Below are 21,693 nucleotides of genomic sequence, written 5' to 3'. Positions count from 1 at the left end.
AGAAGTCCCTTCTAACACAAATTATCCACCATCCTTAAGCACTCTGTTCTTGGGAAGACAAAAAAAAACAGCTGCAAGTTTATTTTCTAGGCTTTACTTTCAAATTCTACAGTGATGTCAGTGCCATCCCAGGTAGTGTCCTGCTCCCAGGTGTGGTGGTGTATTAAAGCTGGGCTGTCACATGGCAGGAATTGCTTTAGTTTACCACTAATTTAAATTTCTGAAACTGTTCTGTCCAAACTGACATCCCCACAACTGGAATCTCTGAGGCAAGTGCAAATCATGCACCTGGTTTTGTACAGGACCTGTATGTGGGGATCCTGTTGCTGTGAATGAAAATGAGCTCCTAGAGCACTAACAAGATTGGGCTTTGCATTTCCACATACACTTAATAGTATTAAATTTAGGTTTTATTCTTCCCATTTATCAATTTATAAATAGAAATCATTAGAAACAAAACCAACAGACGTGGATGCTTTGGTCGAGCTTCAGTTTTGAGGTTTTATTTAGAAAATACGCAGAGGGATTAATTTTGTAGCCCAGAATTAAAAATTAAATTTGCTCTGAAAGAAGCAATTAATGAATGCACTACAGTGAAATCTGGAGCATCTCTGATTTGCTGTTAGCTAATTGCTGGATATTTTAGTCACTCCAGCAGTTTTATTTCTAGTCGAGACGATCTTTGGCATCTGTTTTGAATTGTTAACGGGGAAATAATGCATTTTTAATAACTGTAGCTATCGCAGTAATCCCTGGCCCGCTCATTTTACAGTGTTCAAAATAGAAATAATACAAGTCATCTTGCATTCTCCTGTTACAAGAAAATTCTAGGGAAGCCTGAGCATACTTCCAGCTAGATATTTGTCTGGGTTCCAGTTAGCCCATATGCCTCCTCTGCTTGCTCTTTTTGGGTTATTTTTGTTTGCAAATTAAAAAATATACCAGTAAAGGCTGGAACTTGGCTTCTTTGACTCCCTTTCCCTTCCTACCTCCCAAAGCAGAGGCTTAAAAACAACGTCCTCTAGTTTGAGGCTGCAAATTCCACAAGCTGCTCTGGATTTGTTGGGATCATTTGAATACAGGTTTTGCATCTGGTAAGGAAATGGTGGCACACCCTGGAGAGGCTTCCAGAAGTAGAAATCCATGTAGTCCTGTACTTCAGTTGCTTGATCCAGACTTCATTATCATCTCAGTGGCCTCACAGCTGGAATCTGAGCAAAGCAAAGCCCAGAGATATAACAGGAATTTAATCACCTCTGCTTCTTGTTTGAAGGACAGTCTGTTCCCAGCGTTTTCTAAACACATCTTCTATGGCTTTAGACTGAGAGTAGGTTTAGATTGGATATTAGGAAGAAATTCTCCCCTGTGAGGGTGGGGAGGCCCTGGCTCCAGGTTGCCCAGAGAAGCTGTGGCTGCCCCTGGATCCCTGGAAGTGTCCAAGGCCAGGTTGGAGCAACCTGGGCTAGTGGAAAGTGTCCCTGCCCATGGCAGGGGTGACACTGGATGGGCTTTAAGGTCCCTTCCAACCCAAACCAGTCTGTGGTTCAAGACACATCTTTAAACAACCTTCAGGCAGAACTTCAGCCCGTCTGGGCAGGTGGGAGGTTCCTCATCCCAGTCACACACTGAGAGCACTGAGAGCACTGAGAGCTGCAGTGTCACCTCAACCTTCCAGTTCCTCAGCTGGTCACACCCTCCTGGGGGTGCAGGGCTCATTCCCAGTCTCAGGACAGGTCAGCCCACCCTTGGAGATGGTCCCCACTCTGCTGAAATTGGGGGTTGGGGTTTTTGGTTGGTTTGGTTTTTCATGCCCTGCAGCCCCACTGTGCTGTAGCTGTGGGATGTTGAGGTGTGGCTGTTCCACAGGAACCCACCCAGCAGGATTGCAGGAGGAAAGTGCCCGTGCTTGGGGATGTACAGTCATTCCCATCTGTATTCTGTGGATGGACGTGGAATAGGTGATAAATGCAACTCCAACCATGGACAGATTTGCTCACCACTGCTGTCTGAGCATCTTTTCATCTCGTGTTTATTTGTAACTATGATTTCCTTGTTCTGATTTGCATGAAATGTTGGCTGTCACTCATTCCTTTCTCCATCTGCTTTACCTTCCATCCTTCTAATCTTAAATTAGACGCCCTTATCATGTCCAAAGACCATTTTTAAAATCGCGAAGCTAGAGATTTTTCTTTTCTTTTTTTTTTTTTCCCCAGTGATACCTGTGAAAACAAAAAGATAATGCAAAGGATGTTATAGTACCAAAGAAATCCCATCATTTTCTTGCAGTCTCTGCCTGCTTAATGTTTAATCAGCACCTCTGGGAGGTAAAACCATCGTTCTGAAAATACTGTACTTGTGTGAAATTTTAATGTGGAATCTTTGTTTCACCAGGTAATGTTGATTTACATGCAACAAACCACTGTATGGACAATGATAGAAGGATTGATTGTGCTATTTCTTTTTAGTCTGAGCCCCTGGTAGGCATTGGAGTTGTTTTGCCACCATAACTGGTTAACAGAGAGGCTTATCCTCCAATGATCCCAAGCTGACAGATGCTTCTACCTTGTATTAGAGTAGCTTGGTTTTTTAAGTCTTCCCAAGAGCACAGTGGGAATTCTTGCACACCAGACATAGCCAGAGAAAACTGGGAGAACTTTTTCCTTAGATTCCTGAAATGAAAAATACCTCCTTACAGATAAATGTGGTACTTTGAAACCCTCGCTTTATTTTTTTTCCCACTGATGAGCACTGGACCCTTCCCCAGGCTTAGACACAAAGGAAGTACTTCACATGTCCTTCATGGAAGCATCTGTAGAGACATCCCACACCACTCCCTGGTCCTGTGGGAGCTTCCCAATGATTAGTCACAGATGAAGCTGTAGCTGCACTTCAGAATCCTTTGTACTATTGATATAAATATTTATTGATATTCTGTACCAAAAAAAGTTGAATAGGAATCTAATTTCTAAGTGAATAGCAATTGCCCTGCTGTGTAACTCAGCACATTTAAGCCCTCGAGCCTCTCTTTAGAATATAGAGAGATTTAAAAGCTTGACAAGATTTTTTTTCAAACTGAGGAAAGGAGTGAGAGCAGCATCACTCAGACCAGCAGCACAGAGAGGCAGAATACAGATGGACAGAGCAAAGCAGAGCCAAACTGTGCCCAAATCCCACCCTAAGTCAGTGTGAGGTTCAGCTGATTATATAAGGCATCTGTGCTCACGCCCTATGGCAAAGGAAAGCTGGCATAATTATAGGAATACTTGTAATTTTCCACTTGATGCCTACGTGATGTAGGGATGTACAAACAGGGAATTGTGTCCCTGCACAACAAGCGGTTGGAGCACAATCAGGAGCTACCAGAATAGCATGAAACTTACTCTTTGTTTTTTTGGATTCTCTTGTTTTTCCTCCTTCACTGTGTTCCTTTCCATCCTCCTCCTTTAGCTTGTTCTTTAGTTTAAAGGAAATGGCCTCTCGTGGTTGTTCTGGTTCAGAAGTGGCCTCGCTGCAGCCTCCTGCCAAGCCAGCATCCCTCCCCCCACCTGCCATAAAGCACTGTATAGCATTACAGATGTAGGTATTCCAAACTGCTCCTGCTTTGTAGCACCATTCATGATGCTGGCAACCCCTCGTGGAGACAGAGCTCTTCCTTCTACCCGAGGAGAGGGCGGGGGGAGGTGGGAAGTTCAGCCATTAATCAATATTTCTGTGTGTAAATCACCCACAGAAGGGGAATGTTCTGCATTTTCAGTGGAATGTGGGCAGTGAAAATACCTGTGGAAAGTTTTAAGCATGTTAAAAATAAAGGAGCCATGGCCACTGCAGGCTGGGTGTGCACATGGCAACTTAATGGGAGTCTTCTTACGGGAAAAGCAGAAATTGCCCTTTCAAACCAGCTTTTGCCCCAGAGTTAACTCTTCAGAGTTGACCAAGCTCATTGGGCTGTTCTTCCCTGTGCTGGAAGTCCTGCCTCAGATGGAAATGGTTAATTGGGTGGTACTTACAAACAAGTGACAGTATTTGTGGATTTAAAAACAAAACCAGGAAAATCTCAAGCTTAACTTTCCTAATGCTGTTCCCTGTGATTCTGTTCCTCTGTCTCTCTTCTTTCTTGCCCCCTCCCTTCCTTGGCAGGGAAGATAATGTTCTGCACCAGTTCTGCTGTCCACCTTCGGGGTCTAGTAGCCCATCCTCAAGATAACAGCGAAGCTGCTGAGTGTGCAGGCAGTGCTCCACCTGTATAGCCCAGCTCTCCTCTCCTCTCTTACTGGTGTGTATGGACTGGCACTTGCATGGATGCCATAGGATTCTGTCCTGTCACTCTGGGTAATGCAGAAGGCACAGTTTGTGCCCTCACTGATCTCCTGTCCATGCCTTTCTACAGCTCTTCCTCCTGTCCAGTGCTGAGAACACACTCCAGCTGTAAACAAATACCTGAAATGCACAGTTTATTTTGAACTAAAATAAACAGTTCCATAAGCCTTGGAGTGCACTGTGAGTTTTGTTCCTGTCTGTAAGTGACTGTGTGGTGTGAAGGGCACAGACTAAGGGGATTCCTTCTCCCCAAAGGCTGGGGATGGGGGGTGAGAGGGCAGCTGTTCCCCAGGAGCTGTGTTAGGCTGTGTTAACAGTTCATTTCAAGGTTGGGCAAACACCACCACGTGACATTTTATGGCTGTTACCATACAGAGATTAACCCTTCTTTCTTTGCCTTGTGATTGTTCTGAGGAACCAGCACACCTGTGTTGCAGCAGATCCTCTCACCAGGACTGGTCACACCCTGAGCTCTGTGTTCTCATTTCTTTGGCCTGTGTTTGTGCAAGGCTTGTGTGCAGCAGCAGCAAAGCCCCAGATCATTGCTCATGAACTTCTGTTGCCTAATCAATGACAATACTTTTCCCAAAGCTCTGCACAAGGTTGTCATTGAAGGAATGAACTTGGAATTGAGCAGACTGACTGGGTAAATGAGAGCATGGCCATGGGTGGCCAAGCTCCCACTGCCCAAAAGGCACTTTGTTGATTACAGTCTTTCCAGACACATCCTCTAAAACAACTGGAGAATTTCTGCTGGTTGGATCTTCCAAACTGAAACAGTCCAAGTACATACACAGAGAACAGTTCCTGTGCAGTGGCATTGCCTACCCTGAGGATTGCAAGAAAGAAAGGCTGGGAGGGGGAAAAAAGGCTCTGAAGTCTTTGTGGCTGTCATGAGTTAAAATACTGCTCCACACTGTCTGGAGCTCGTGGAAAGGCAGAGTGGCTTGATGTAGGGTGAAAAGCAGGTATGTATTTGTAGGTGTATGTGGCTTTGAGGATTGGATAAAAGGAGAATCATCAGGATCAAGGAGGGAAGAACTGTGAAGGCAGCTTGAGGCTCACTCCCATTCTGTACAATGTGCTTTCGTCCCCCCAAAGGAATCCATATAAAAACAGAATACAGGTTATTTGCTTTTGTGTTAGATTTGATCTACTGTCTCTATCCTTCCTGTGAAATGTTTTCTTGTGCTTGCCTTGGCTTTGACTGTGCAGTGTCCCAGGCCTGGGAAGGATTTGCGTGCAGAAGGATAATCTGCCTTCATGATTCTGCAGGTTTCTCTACATCCTTTGTGCTCACTGCAGACCACAAACACTATATGGCTGCTGCTGTTCTTTGCTATTGAATATTCTGGAGTTTCACGTGTTTCTTCATCACTTTTTATTACAATGTACCTGAAGAACTTTCACTCCCACTGTAAAATTTTAAAACAATTTATGCAAAAAATTGTGTAGTGAATTAGTGGAGTTGACTGTATCCCTGGAAGGGAGCTGATGTTTACTAAGCAGGGTAACCACTGAAATGTCTGACTGTTTCTCACAATTTGGGCCTTTATAATTAGGAGTTTCTCTGAGTTGCTTCCCAAAGATAGAAACAGTAGGAATTTCTGATATTTTGACTTGCTTATCTCCTCCCAGATGTAAACAGTGATTAACTCTCTCTCCTCAGTGTACTGAACTCTGGAGCACTATAATTATTCCCTTCCAAAGGGGAGGATTTGTCCAATCTTTCAATAACTATGTATTATCTGTGTGTGTAAAGGGAAACAAAGAAGCAGGACTGCTGTTTAACCAGGCAGATTAACCCCCCAACTCCGGGTGCCAGCCCTTTTTCCTCTAAGAGGCAGCACTTGATTATCCTAAATGTGGCTGTGGTTAATGATGTGTCTCAGGAGAAAATGAAGTCAAAGCCTGACCAGTGTTATTGGCTCTTCCAGGACACTACCAGGGGGTGTTTTCTATCCAGTAGTTTTCCAATTAAGGGTAAATGGTGTCATTAGGAGTTGCTGGCATTTGAAACACTTTGAGTTTGTAGCCATAGTATCATTAAATTGTGGCATTTACTCTTGGTGGAGCACAGAGAGCAGCTGACCTTCTCTGAGGCTCTGGAAGTCAGAAATGCAGAAGTAAACATTTTCCTGTTTAAATAAATGATGTCTGGCTAAATAAAACATGCTGTGGATCTCAGGGTTTAGCAGTAGAGCCTGGTAGGGGCTCTCTTAGTTAACCAGAGTTAGAAGTAATGACCTAAATGCTGCATGTTATTATAAAACAGAGAAAGGTACCAGCAGAAAAATTCCCTTTTTCTTCTGATTCCTCAATGAATCTGCACTTTTGCTGTGAAAAGTGAAGATTATCTTATTGTGCTTCCTGGTATGGAAGGTGAAGTAGAAATGCCATTTTATTATTTTTATGGACCCATTTTCTTCTTCCATGAACTCACAGGACTGAAGAAAAGCTGCTGCTTTGGGGAAATTCAGTTGGGGAATTTCTCCTTTGGCACCTTTTGGCACTTGCACCGTTTAGGATCAGGCTTTTCTGGTTTTCTTCTGCAATGTGGAGTTCCCCTTTGCAAACACATTCAGCTCTTAGGGGGGTTTGCCTAAAATGGGTGGGTGAGACTTCAGTTTTGCTGTTATTTTCTGCACATGTATTATTTCCTCTCTGTAACTCATTGTGGGAGCTCATTAAAACAGCTCAGAGCAGCGTGTGTGGACACTTTGGGCTGGAATGGGCTGGATTTTTATGCACCACTAGATGGAGCAAAAAAAAAAAAAACAAACCAACAACAAACCAATTCAACTATGATAAATTAAGAGATTCATCTCCCAAAGTAGATTTTAAGTAGCTGAAACAAAGTATTATGTAATGTGAGGAGAAGAAATAACTCCCTGAAAAATGTAGAAGGGTGTAGATCTCAAACATGAATGCAGTCAAGGTTTTGAGATGTTTCCTTAGCCAAGCCACCAGCTGTGCCGTGGAATATGGATTGCCACCATTCCAAGCAACTCCAGATTCATCATGAGTTTGAATTATATAATAATTTGTGGCTGAGGAAGCTCCTCCATGAGCAGGTGCCTGGGGCTGGCAGTGCCATCGGGATGGAGCAGCAGACACTGCATTTGAGGTCATTGGCAAGAGGAGGGGACTTGACTGCTCCCAAGTCACTGCCTGAAAAGGCTGAGACCCCTCTAACCCCCACCCACAGCTCTGCTGAGGGGCCACTCACCCCATGGGATGTTCATTTGCCAAACTGACCATTTTAAGGTGCAGCACGAAGTCTTTTTTCACCTCAAGTACTGAAACGGAGCAGGGACTGTCAGGAAACATAACTCCAGAAATACATCTACCAGCGTCGGGGGCAGTTCTTGCTTTGTTCGCGGTGTCCCAGGGTTGCGTGAGCGGTGGTGGGTTGCTGGGGTTCTGCAGGAATGGGCTGTGTCCCGGCATGGCTGCTAGAGGGAGCTCCAGTGCTGCCTGAGCCAGGGCTTTCCCGGGAAATCACTCCCGGTCCATGGCCTGGGTCGGTCCAGGAAGCTGCAGATGAACACGAGGGAGGAAACCAGCTGGATGTGCTTTTGCACTCTGTGGACACTGGAGATGGGATACATGGATATATATGCCAGCATCCCCTGCAGTCACTGGTGTTTCTGTGTTCTATAATTATTATCCTAAATGTTGTTTAGAAATGTTATCATTATTCCCTGTTTGCCTGTGCAGTTTGCTCTGCCTCCACCTTTCTCGAGCACAAGATGTCCCAGGGAAGGTGTGTGTTTGACAATCCATGGAAGCCACGTGGGGTGTTTTACATCCCACTGTCTGATGGGTGTCTAGGAAGGAGTATGAGAACAAGACAAACATAACAGCAACACCTCTCCCAGGCTCCAGCAGGTTTTGACAAGAAGCTGATCCATCAGTGATGTGTAGTAGGTTTTCATATAAAGAAATTGATAATTACTATTTTTGAAAGGCACAAAACTATGATTATATGAATTTCAATACTGCTGGATAGGTGTTTCTGCTGTCAAAGCAGCAGAAATTCTAGTTTTACTATTCTACCTCTACTGAAGTCACTTGTAATAGTTAAGTGTATCACACCTGTGTCTACAAGGTGTTTGGTTTCTGAACCTTTTCTCTCATTTTTTATGATATGGTTTAGTGGGCATGGGGGGATTCAGGCAAAGGTTGGACTTGGTGATCTGGGAGGTCTTTTCCTACTGTAAAGATTCTGTGCTTCAGGTGGGTTTCCCATTTTCTGTGGACTCCACAAACTGCAGCAGCTGCTCAGGGCAGGGCTGGACCTGTCAGGGGCTGATCACACTCAGAGCCTGGAGTGACTCGGCTGAACAGCAGTGGGGGAGTATCCCCCTTCCCCCCCTGCTGCTCTGGGAAGGACACTCTGCCCTCCTGGCAAAGGCAGAGGGGCTCTGGTGAGGGCAGAGTCCCCCCAGTGTGCTCGTAGGGTCCCGTTCCTCGCTGGGCTCAGGGATCACTCACTCTGGTGGGCTGACAAAAATTGAGAGAGAAAGAGAGACAGAACTTCACTGAGCCCATCCACGAGGAGAAAAAATGTCATTAATGAGTTCAGGGAGAGTTTTTCTGGCTATGTCTGGATCCAGCCCAGCCTCCTGCTCTCAGCTACTGGCCGACCTTTGGTGACTCAGCCCTGCTGCCATCCCACTCCCTCCCTGTGACCCGGGGACAGCCAGTCACTGACCCTCCGAGGAGACCTTGGGGACCTTCGTGGGGTTGGGAGGGACTCAGAGCAAGTTATGTTTGTTTTTAGCAACAGAATGCTACAGGGTCATGAGGAAAGGGGAGCTGTGCAGATATCAGAACGAAATACAGAACCACTGAATGGTTTGTGGTTGAAGGGACCTTAAAAATCATCCAGTTCCACCCCCTAGTTCCAACCTCAATTCCATCCTCCACTAGACCAGGTTGCTCCAATCCCAATCCAGCATGTTTTGGGTTCCACAGTAAGTGCATAGCAAACATGGGGTACTCGTTAAAGCTTCTCTGAAACAAAGATGCTAATCCAGGGGGGAGTTTCAAAGCCCCTGATGAGTATGGCCCCTCCTTTGTGCCCAGCCAACACCTTTATCTGCCCTTCATGGGTCACCTGGGTCAGTTCTGTAAAACACAGGTGTTACTGTTTTCCCTTTAGAGTTGGGGGGTGAGATTTGAGAAAATTTGAAAATATTTATCTATATTTGCTAAACAAGCTGAGAAGCTGGAAGTTCAAATAACCAAAGGCCATTTCTTTGATTTATGTTTACTTTTCATATTCAAGTGAAAATTTGTACACAATATAATGAAAAATATGTCCCTTTCTAATTTCCAGTGTTTCAAGCAAGTCCTTTTTGTTCCCTACCCATTCAGATATTTTGCTTTTTTTTTTCCTATGTTATTTGTATGCTCTTTGGCCTTTGGTGATCTTTGGCTGATGCATTCATAGAACAAATGCCTAAAATCAACCCAGTTTATGACCCATTAATATAAGCATTTTTCCCCTAAAGAAATTATGTCACGTTTCATTCAGCTCCGAATTTTTTTTCCCCCAAGCCAATCACTGGAGCATTGCACACCTGAAAATGAGATAGTCTTGAAATCCATCTTGCTCTCTTCAATTAAATTCATCTTTATGGAGAATTCAATTAGTTGTAATTGCTATTTTGTGACAAGATTTTGCCAGGGGCCGGTGTAGTAAGATAATTAATCTCCATGAGGAAATGTTACTTAAATAGTTTTCCTTTGTCACCCTAGGAGCAGAGTTATTAATCAGGTGCCGTGTCTGACACGGGGCAGCACGGGCAGCTCCCCCACTCCTGGGTGGAGCAGATGTTTCTGACAAACAAGTTTGTTTGCTGTGGGTCACGGGGTGTCTGATTAAAGCCATTTTGCTTTGTTCTTTGTTAGTGGGGGAGCTCTCAGCTCTCAGCTGCCCCTGGAAGCCACCAGAGTGCTGCTGGTGCCTCCAGCATGGAACTGAGGTGCTCTCCACACTGAGCTCTTCAGAAGCACATGAGGACATGTCTTCTGCTTTGTTAGTGAAGGATCTTCTAAAATTGTCTTCCTTGTTGATTTTGGGCAGCTCAATGAAAATATATCCATACTGGATTCCAAGGGAGACATGGACAGTCCTTGGTTAGGTTAGTTCAGTGCTTCAAGGCTAGAAAATGCTCCGTGCTAAGGCAAGGGAAGAGCCATTGCTTTTAAAACAGAAAACAACTGAGTAATAGGCACTGTCAGCTCATTTGATGTTTTTCATCAGAGACTTATGGATGATCAAAGAGCCAAGAGGGGAGGCAAAGGTTTAGGTGTGTAGTGGAGCAGCAGGAAGCCCGTCACCTCATTCCAGATGAGGCCAAATGAACACTGAGCTTGGCTTTCATGTTCCATTAGGCACTTGTCTCAGCCACAGCACTCAGTCCACCTGCAGAAAGCTTAGCCAGGAGTAGAAAAATTTGGGAGGCAGTTTTTGTTAATCTCCGTGCAAGATCTCCACGCTTTATCTGTCAAAATTGGAGTGGTAAAATTTGGAGCTTGTGGAGGCTCAAAGTGGGAATGAAGTGGTGCCTCCTCCAGCCAGATGGGCAAGTTCCTGCTGGTGTTTGTTCAGTCTGATTCTCTGGTATGGAAGAGTTAAATGGTGAAATGGTCTTTGGGTAGAATTGAAGAAGGGGAAGACTAATTTAAAGCTTACTTTGACATTTTCCTTTCATATTCTTTTTGTTTTGAGGGCTTTTCCAAACAATTTCAGCATTGTGTATACATACATGTATGCACACACATACAGCAATTTCCAGGTAGGATTGGTCTCCAAACACCTCCAGCTGCATCCAGAGGGCAGCCAGGACCTTTGGCCCTCTCAGATGCTTCTGGGACTGCCTATTCTGATTTCTGGGGTTTCACTGGAGCTGCACTAGTTCCCCTGTGTACAAAGGCCCTCTGAACTGTTCTCCTGTAAATTCTGTTTGGAGCTTACAGTGAATATGGGAAGCACTTGTGAACTCTGAAGTCATGTAAAGTGTGTGGTCATCTTCTCATGGTTTCAGCTCCTTTTAGTATGAAAAGGCAGGGGAGTGGAAATTATTATTAGAGTAAATAGATAAAAGTAAACTGCCAGTTAGCTGAAAAATCCTGTTTCCTTTCTGTTGAGGAAGTCCTGTGTAGTTCCCCATCCTGCTCTCAGCACACACACCACTAACCCCACTTTTTGTTGTTTTGTCAGACCTGCTGATGTAGCTCCAGTTGGGTTTGTTTTTGGATTCTCTGCTAGTTTGCTAATAGCATGTTATTTAACTCAGGTTTGTAAGCCTTTGCTCCCAGAAAACAATGATGCTTTTAAAAAATCTAACCCTGTTTTCAGTCAGTAGGTTTGAGCCTACAGAGGAGTAGGATCACTGAAACATTGACTGTGCATGTGTGGTGATAAAAGGGTGATTTTCTGCATTTAAAAGAAGCATCATAACCTCTGACAGACTGATACAGTGCACTAGAATTTAAATCATTAAATCTGCTTATCTGAAATATCTCTGTCAATTTTTCTTTTCAGAAATGATGGAATTAAGGTAATAGATGCAGCTTTACTGAATAATAGGGTAACAGCATATGGATTGTAGGTCTTTGAATCCACTTAACAGCATATGTAATTCTGGACATTTCCTGGAAAACAAAAGGGTGATGCTCATTGATCCACAGTATCCTGTAATCTGCTGCTTCTGTGAAATGATGGGTGATGACAGAAAAACACCCCCAGCACGCAGGGAAATAGTCATTGATTGCAAGGGGATGTGTTGAAACAGGCTGAGAGTCAGATGGATTCTGAAATTGTAATGCTGATGGTTCTGGAGAGCTACAGGAACGAATGGCTTTGTCATGGTACGTGATAAATGGGCTCCTGGCAGTGCAGCCTGGGGCTCCTGCTGCCCCTGGAGCTGTGCAGGGCAGTCAGGCTCCTGTTCCAGCCCCTGGAGCTGTGCAGGGCAGTCAGGCTCCTGCTCCAGCCCCTGGAGCTGTGCAGGGTAATCAGGCTCCTGTTCCAGCCCCTGTTTTCCCTGTCCGTGTGCACTCCCAGGATGCAGACTGCAGCATGTGGAAATGCATGGGCTGTCTCAGCACTCACTGGGGATGTAAGGGCTGCTGATGGGAAGGTGAGAACCAAACCTCGACCCTGTTAACCAACAGGAAGAGTGAAGTGAAGCCTGTCCCCAAGCCACTCCTGAGGTGCACTCCTGTGCCAGCAGGTCTGTCGGGCTGGGAGCTGTCAGAATGTTCTTACATACACGTGCAGCAGGTACACCCAACAGAAATAGTCCCTGTTTTAAACTATGAAGTCATAAGTCTCTGTTTTTAGGGTGTAATGTTTTGTGTGTGCTCCTTTTCGTATCCAGCCTGATGAGGATTTTATTCTCCACTGCATCACTTGCACAGAGCTGCTCCCAGCTGGTCCAGGAGGACAGTGGTAACACTGGAGCCTGCAAAAGGACACACAATATTCAAACGTTTTAAATTACACATCTGTTTTAGGTTTACTCAACAGCCCTTGTTTGCTGTTATTTTTCAGTCAGGTGATCTCGAATGCCATGCAAGAATCCTTGGAGAACTGGGGTCTGTGTGGTTCCTGGGTGGATACTGGTATGGGGGCTTGTTCAGAGTGTTCTTCTGTCTGTCCTGAGGCTGCTGGGCTGTGATGGAAGTGATTCATTTTGCTCCCACTGTGGGGAGTGGTCACTCCCAAGACAGCAGTTGGCCTAACTGGGTTACAGTAAGTGCTTAATTCACAGTAATCAAGGAACCTTACCCATATTGTGAACGTGTTTTCAGATGTATGGCTTTCATACACATCACTTTCTTTGCACATGAAACACAAACAAAAGAGGGAAAGGCCAGGGACACAAATGAGAACTTTTAGGGGAGAGTAAGTTTGTCCAACATGTTGTTGAACAAGACATTTTCAAACACTTCTGTTCTGAGATTACATTGCCCGGCTGGACCTCGGCCTCACAGGGGATTAAACATGGATCTGGAAGCTTTAATGTCTCCAAACTCAGTTATATACAATTGGCTGCTGCTCTCACATCAGGTTTTCTCTTCCTTCTTTGGAAAACCTCAATTCCCATGTCGCATGTACGGCTTGGTTTTGTTTTCATGGTTCTAAACTTGAGCTGCAAATAGGAGTGAAGCTTGTTAATAAACATCTGATCTTTGTGTAACTCTGGGAATAAGTGAAATTTAAATGAAGGGCTTTACTTCTAACAAAGCCAAAACCACATCACTGCAATACTGGAACATGAAATCAGTTCCTCTGGTGAGACAGCACCTTGAAAAACAATGCTGATGAGATGGTCAGCAGATAATAAATTCTAAACTACTTGTTGTCATCCCCTGATAAAGCTAATTTTTCTCAGGGTTCAGGGCTGGGGGACTTGCAGCTCCTTTGGAAAACCCAGCAGAAGGCTGGACAAGGCAGACCCGGTGGGTGAGAGTCTGTGACACAGCAGTGAACTCTTGGACAGCAGGGCCATGAACCTTTAGCTGTTACTGCTGGAGATAATCGAGTTGCTGGCAGTTTTTTTAAATTATTTTTTCTAGTAACATTTTCACAGAAATTAGATCATTTCTTGAAAAAGAAACTTCTCCAAGTCCCCCTGTTGTTACTCCTGCAGGCCTCTAGGAATTCCTCTAGGAATGCAGGCCCCAACTTTGCAAGCACAAACTGGGTTTTATTTAATATAATTCTGCTGTCTCTGCACAGAAATTCAATTTTATTTTTGCACAGTTCTGAAACTAATGAAGCCAGCTGAGCTTGCTAGCCTGGCTTTTAGGATCATGTTGGGCTGGCTTTGTTTCCTAGACGCTGCTTTTCTTATAGATTTAAAATCTCTTTGAGATACTGGGATTATGTTTTGATTTAGAAAGTATGTTGTAAAAATGAGTGTTTTGGCACCCTTCTGTGTTAGGAACCTGGGAACAGGAGCCGTGTTCTGAGGACAGGCAACATGAGCTTCCAACTTGGAGCTGGTTTCCATTCCCAATGTTGGGAGTGCTCTAGACCCAACAAGGGATCTAGAGCATTCCCAGCATTAGGAATGGAAGTCATTCAAGCCCCAGGCAAGGAAAGATTTTTATTTCCAAGAGCAGCATTAAACATGTGTTTAGGTACTTTCTTGTCTAAATGGTTCATTAAAATATTTGGAACAAAATGTGCGAGAAGAGGAAATTAGAAGCAGGAATTTCCTTGGTATTCTTTAAGATCCTTCCCTGTGAAGCTGCCTTTCCATAGGTGAGCAGTGCCAGTGCTGTCAGCTGAGCTATTAAATTGTCTATCCAAAAGAAAGGCTGAACCTGAACTGTGTTTTCAGGGTTTGTCCCAAAGACTAGTATCAAGTGAGGGATGTTTCACTGTGTCCTGCTTCCCCCACGATTCTGTGGAACGCTCTGGAGTTGGGCTGTTCTACTTTTAGATCTACAGCCAGACAGGTTTTCTGAACTGGATGTGTGAGTGCAGCTGCCAGAGGTGCTGCAGCTTCCCTGGGAGCTCCTGCCTCTGCATCAGACCTGGTTTAGGATGGCAGTGCCTGCCCAGAGAGCAGAGCTGTGACACGGCAGTGACTCGCTGGAGACAGTGGGTCGGAATTCGGCGCGTTCCGGGCCAGCTCCTGGTCTGGCAGTGTCCCATGGCAGTGCCAAGGCTGTGGGAGTAAGAGAAAGGAATGATGAGCTGCTGCCCTGCCTTTGGGGCCTGACAATGCCTTGACTGCACTAATTAAGGCAGGACACGGCTGCCCGGCTGATAAACGATGCTGCAGACATTACAGCAGAGCTTCCAGCCACAGCTCCATCAGATTCCTCCTGCTTGCTGGGAGGAGACCAGGCTCTTCATTAGTTCCTGGTCCATGATATTGAAATTGGAATTTCCCACAGCTTGTTTCCTTAGGGCCATTTGTTTGGGAGATCAGGACTGTGTGACAGAACGAATGCTGAACTGACCGTCCCTGGGTTCCTTCTGGGGTCTTTTGGGAATGTGGCCTCCCTGATGGCTTGGCAGGTCTCTGCCAAGGGATATGAAGGGATAATTTTCTTTGATAGCCAGTGTAATGGCTGGAATATTATTTCCAGTTTTGTTTCTGAGGGAGGGGGTTGTCCTGGTTGAGTATGATCCTTCTGTCACCTTCTTTTTGCCTGTTGGGATTAGAAGCTTTGGGCTTACCCACCAAATGGAGCACTGAGACTGGCATCCAAAGTCAGACCATCCTCAAGCAAGGGTAAATATTTCCATTTGGTGAACCTGCACTTTGGAATATAAGGAAATAGTTTGGTCCTCTTTTGTATGTGGGCATGTGGAATATCACAGCATCAACCTGCACTGAACAGGTTTCCCTTTCTTCCGTGTGCTGCCAGTTCATGGGAAGAAACTGTGCCAAGCAGCAATTATTCACTGAGCAGTACCCAGCACAGAGCTATAAATATTTAATATATTATTCTGCATTCCTTCCCTCAGTCTGAGAAAGATGCAATGCCATGCTGCTGCTCTCACCAAAGGTCTGACAGAGCTCAGAACTGCCTTTTCTCTTCACACACACTCTGAGTTGCTGTTTGCAGACAGAATATTTTTATACTTTGATGCTCCAAGTGACTCTTAGTTCTTAGCCAAAAGACGATATATTTAAGCAGTCTTTATTTGGGATCAAGCTGGGGGTTTGCTTCAACTGCAATTATTTCATCTGTCACCACTGTGCATTTTCATGCCAGAAGAATATCTTGGCTTTTCTCAATGTGGATATTTTTCTGGCTGCTTGCACGATGTCTGCATGTGCTGTGTGGTTATTTGTAGCCTCTGCCAGCAGTAGATAGGTAGTGCTGGGCTCTCCTCTATCCTCTGCTTAACAGCTAATGAAGCAGTTGCAGCCATCTGCCCTGATGGGAATGGACTGTTCCTGCCCCAGCTTAGCATTAGTCACTCAAATTGAGCCTGGAGGGCTGGAAGCTGCCCAGGGGACCCTGAGGAGGGGAGGCAGCTGTACTGAGCCATCACAGTGGGGGGACTCTCACTCAGCCCAGTAAGAACCTCCATATAACTTTGCCCTCCATCAAGAGTTAACAAAGGTTTACAGCGTGGACACGGCGCTGGACTAGAAAATTACTTCTCCTGTTTATTCTTCTCAGCAAGAACATAGTTCTGTGTGGTTCTGTTACACTGGGGCTTGCTGCAGTCACACTGACAGCTTCCAAATGTCTCAATGATTCCCACTGTCACTGCTCCACACTGAGACAGAGTAGTTTCAGGTCTCTCTGTCTCCCAGATCAATAACACTCCTCGGGTGTTATCACAGCTAAGCAAAGGCCCATTTGAGACTGTCAGTTCACAGGATTCATTCCCTACCCCTTCTATGCCCATACAATGTAGGGAACTGCATCTTAGACTGTTCCCAAAATAATCTTCAATTATACTGATTTTTGTATTTGTGAAAAATCATTTCTTTCATCACAAAAAAGCAAAATAAACCAGAACTTTGTATCATTGCTCAAGGTAACGAGAGCGAATTGTGCCTTTCACTTGAATCTGCTCAAACATTGTGGAATCAGATTTTTTAGATACCCTGTTGCTGGGAATCCTGTACCCTTGGGTTTGCCCAGCACATAGTGCCAATAACAGGAGTTAGAGCCCGTGGCCTTGTTTTGTGCTTCAGGGCAGAACTCTTGACTACAGTTGTGGTTATTCTTTTTGTTTGTGGATGCCTAAAGCCTACTGAATAAGCCAGCAACTGTGTCTGAATTTTAGACCAATGATCTCTTGGTAATACTGGTATTTTGTCCTGCAGAAGTGGGCTGGTTATGATTCCTGTGAGACTGATGGACATAGATGGCAGCTCTAGGCAAGCTCATCCAGGACTTGTGTGCATCCCTACTCTGTATACTCCTTTTAGCCTTGAAAGCAGTTGTTATTACCAACAATTACACACATTCTCCAAGTTTCATGCTGCCCACGTTAGCAGTAAATAATCCCACTGGGTGTAGCCCTGTGTGCCCAGTTTAGTCACAGTTCATGCCACGGTTCCTCTAAAACGTCAGGAATTCATATGACCAAGAGATGTCATTCAATGACTCATCAGTCAAACTGGGGCAGATTTCCTCAACTCCTCTCCTAGAAGGACCTTGCAAACTCCATGGAAACAAACTGGAGGTACAAAAGAGCTCCCAGGGTGGTTTAGAGCACTCCCTGATAACACAGAACAGTTCTGCAGTGTGTGTGCTCTGTCTTAGCTCATTTGCACTCAAAGCCTTGGGCACAGTTCCACAGTTCATAGTACTTTGGGGGTTTCTTAATATCTTTATTAATATCAATGGAAATTGTACATATATAGACAAGTCTATTTCATTTTAATAGTATCTTTTTAATAGCTTTATTATTAGCTAGTGTATGTACTTTTTTCTGGGCTACAAATGTCCTGAGTCAGTGCCCATTATGAATAAACAGGATTGTCAGATCTTCCTCCTTGTCTTCTTTAGAAAACTTTCTTTAATGCAATATTTTATTTTCCTGTCCAGCTAATTTGTTGAAAAGCAAAGCAAAACAAAGCTTGTTTTGAAGTAACTTAAAAGAGATATATTTTCATTTTTCCTGACATTCGTGAAGTCACTCTGTGTACAATGAGATATTTTGTTTGCTGTAGCTTAATGGCATTGTGTTCAGAATATGGGTTATTTTTATGTTTTAAATTAACTTTCCATCTTTCAGCAATTTGGAAAGAAACCAAAAGATTTAAATGGGACTTGAGCTGGAAAGAAAGAAGGGGAGTGATTATATGATTACACTAAAATTATTCTGTAAATTCAATAAGAGCAAACTGATTTTCTGTACCCCAAATCCAGATCTTTCAGTAGATTTTAAACTTGATTTCTTCTGGGTGTTTTTCCTGGCCAGTAAACTTTGATTTGCATGTTGTCAGACCACTCCTGAGGTTTCCCACAGCGACAGGTTGAGTCTGTGGGTGGGTTGCCAGGTAAAAAGGCTGGGCTAGAGCATTTCTGGGTGTCTTGCCCTCCTTAGTGTAGGTCTTGTTTTCCATCTTTCTCCCTCATCCAGGGGTTTCTGCAGTTCAGCTCCTGTGGCTTTTCCTGTCTTTGACACTGTGGAAATCCACACACTTCATTAATGCACTCATTCTCTGTGGGTTTTCTGTTGTAGTCTGCTCTTTGGGGGGGGGGGATTCTGTCCATTTTTAATGAAATATCCGTGTCCTCCCTTTTTTGATATTTTCTCATTCCTTAGGCCCCCTCCTTTCTCTGGTTTGCAACTTTTAAAAGCCAAGGCTGTGCCCAGATTTCTATTAGCCACAAGCTTATGACAGTGCATCAGATTGCTGCATTTGGTAGTGTTTAGGAGGGTATTGCTTTGTAAACTGCACAGTGTCTGACCTGCATGTAAGAAAACCAGTTCTAAGCCTTTCTCCGGGGGGCTGCTTTGATTCAATCCCTGTATGGGCCATTCAGGAGGAGTTGGACTCCGTGATCCTCACAGGTCCCTTCCAGCTCAGAAAATTCCATGAAATCCGTTTTTCATTCCTGTATTTGATGGAAGAAATTGTGCAAGGATGGGAAGTTTCTAACACAGACACTTATTGTAAGATGCTCCATCATCTGCCTCTGTCCTGCTAGAGGGACTCCCTGGCCCCTGGTGACACAGCCAAAGCTGCAGTGGGGTCTCTCCATCCCTCAGCCACCCATGGGTGCCCACCACGGACAGCAGATGAATCTTTGGAGCCCTTCCATGCCCCTGGTGCCCGTGGGACTCTGGGCACGCTGGCAGCTGTGGTGGCTCTGTGCTGCCAGCCCCCAAATCGATTCGATCTGTGGCTTCCTGTGCTTTGGGCTCTTTAGCTGCAGTTACCAAGGACACAAACAATCACGCTTTGAACTGCTTGCAGCTGCAGCAGGGAAGTTTCTAGAGAACTGTCTTGGTAGAAATAACCTTTCAGCCGTGTCTCAGCGTGGACAGCCCCAAGTTGCACCAGCAGAGGTTTAGATTGGATATTAGGAAAAAGTTTCTTCACTGAAAGGGTTGGCAAGCCCTGGAAAAGGCTGCTCAGGGAAGTGGTGGACTCACCATCCGTGGAAATATTCAGAAAACGTGTGGATGTGGTGCTGAGTGCCGTGGGTTAGTGCTGGACCTGGCGGTGGCAGGTGGATGGTTGGACTTGATGATCTTGGAGGTCTTTCCCAACCTTAAGGATTCGGTGATTTATGATGGGTATTTTTGCTGTGGGAGCTGTGCTTTTCCCTGTGTTTTTAAACAGATTTATGCCTCTCCTGACTGCAGGGTTTAGGGACACCCTGGGTGTCTGCATTCAGAAGGAAAACTAAGGATTTTTAATGAAGCTGTAATCCTGCTCCTTGGGCCTGTGTAAGAAGTCCCCGAGGTCACCACGTGCTCAGTGTCAGTCACACCACAATCAAGGTTGTGCCAGGGTGGAGGCTAATTACTGCTCATTAGCATCTCTATGCACAGCCCATCATCCCTGCACAGACACTGCGTCTGAGAAATATTTATTTATAGTAGGAAGGGCCAAACTGTGAAGATTTTTTTAAATCCGTGTTAAAAGCAAGGCAAAAAGTCTCACAGAGTGAGCCAGGCTGGCACTTCCACAGCACACTGTGTTATGCAGGAAACTTAATTATAAGTAAATTAGGTTCCCCCTTTTCAGTTGTTAAACCAACAAGCAGCCACAAAGCCGACATATGTGAGCCACCCCCTCAAAATTCAGCGCTATTCACAAATCTTGAACTGTGCAAGCAAACAAATTACAGGGTGGAATAAGCTCCCAAAAGCTATTTTGAAGCTTTAGTGCTTTAGTTAAAAGCTATTTGGACAATATGGTTTGTTTCCATTCCTGTACAGCTGATTCTTGCTGTGTTTGTGGCCTCCTCCCTTCACACCACCCTGTTTATTTTTGTAAACATATTAGTAATCTTGGGGCTACAGTAAAGATTTGCCACTGATTTATGAATAGCCACTGTAAATATAATTAGTGCAATTCTAAGGTGAATGTTATGAACCTCCACAGCCCATACATGTTTCTGGCTGTGTGAGCAAAGGTTGATCTATGGCCGTTGGTGTAAGGGCTGTTCATTATAAATGAATAAGTGCAAGTAACCATTTAAAAAAAATTTCTAACATGATGATGGAGTTTTCATGATGAGGCTTTGGCTAATGTTTTATTACAGCTTGAGGAAAAACTGGCTTTACCCTAAAAATGTAACTCTGTATTATATGTCTAATAAACCTGAAGTCATGCTCAAGGAGAGCAGGTCTAATTAGGAACAGCAGGCACATTAAAGCATTGCTGCTCAAACATCAGCTTGCTTGGAGCACTTACTCAGGACTTACAGTATCTTAACTGAACTTTCTGGTGCAATAATTCTTCAGGACAGCTCTGTCCTTGCCTTTGTGGATAGAGAACACAAAGCCACAGAATGTGAGGATGGCTGTTCTGTTGGTAGATAAATGAGGAGATGTGGTGCCCAGCGTGAGCAAGAGAGGAGGGTTGAACTGCAGGAGGCTCTGGCAGAAGGATTTTGCCCGGTTTTCCCCTTTCCATGCTATTTTTGCTTAGTGGATAAATTGAGGCTGAAAGCAGTGTGGCCAGGAATGTGTCCCTGGAAGCTGCACAGAACTGCTCTCCTGTGCCCATGGTTTGGGTCCCGTGCACTGTCCTGTCCTGGTGCTGCTCTGCCAGTTCCCTTTTGGCACCAATATATTCTGAGGTTCTGCACCCACACAGGTGAATGGAGCTGGGATTTTCCTACCAAGTGCACACAGAAAGGAGGAGACAGGTTCTGGAAAAGCTCAGTATAATGGTGCTCACAGCAGGACTCGTGTCAGCCATTCACAGAACAAAGCATTGTCACTCCTGTAACAGATACAGAAGGGTAGAGTGCTTTAGAATATTGAAAATTAATCATGCTGTGACTTTTTCAGGGAAATGTTTCTCTAATTTGCCTCTCTCTAGTCTAGGAAAGGGTTGTTGGGTTTTTGTTTGTGTATTTTGGTTTTACACTCAGGTTTAATGGCATGCTAAGTGTTCTGAAAAAAGAAGGAAGAAAATGTAAAGTCATTGAGCACTTGATGTTTAAGGTATTTTTGAATAGTTTATACTTTTAATTTAGTTTATGCTTTAATACTTTATAATTTTATTCTTTTGCTGTCATCTCAGGACTTCGTTGGAAACAGGAAGCAGCGTCTCAACTGATCCTCTCAGGTACTGTAGTAATAATAGAAGTTAGTTTTAGGTTTAAAGTAACAAATTACCTTTATTCTGTATCAGGGGTACATCACATGACTTTATCTTGCAATGCACAGCCAACAAAGGC

The 21,693-nt window shown here is 44.5% G+C and overlaps 1 protein-coding gene across 12 annotated transcripts in view; it reads left to right on the top strand.

The window, feature by feature from the left end:
- Positions 1 to 21,693, top strand: part of IQSEC1 (IQ motif and Sec7 domain ArfGEF 1) — a 334,245-nt gene that overhangs the window by 159,299 nt on the left and 153,253 nt on the right. For 7 of the 12 annotated variants that reach the window (XM_064668004.1, XM_064667999.1, XM_064668002.1 and 4 more), the window contains one exon: positions 21,537 to 21,581. The exons of the other annotated variants lie outside the window; for them this stretch is intronic. In XM_064668004.1, the coding sequence (XP_064524074.1) occupies positions 21,537 to 21,581 (45 nt within the window). The remainder of the gene's footprint in view (positions 1 to 21,536; positions 21,582 to 21,693) is intronic. 12 annotated transcript variants of the gene reach the window in all.

This window comes from Pseudopipra pipra, chromosome 11, assembly GCF_036250125.1.
Source record: "Pseudopipra pipra isolate bDixPip1 chromosome 11, bDixPip1.hap1, whole genome shotgun sequence".
Lineage (NCBI taxonomy): Eukaryota > Metazoa > Chordata > Aves > Passeriformes > Pipridae > Pseudopipra > Pseudopipra pipra.
Note: the sequence above shows the minus strand (reverse complement) of the source record. Positions and strands in the feature narration are given on the sequence as shown.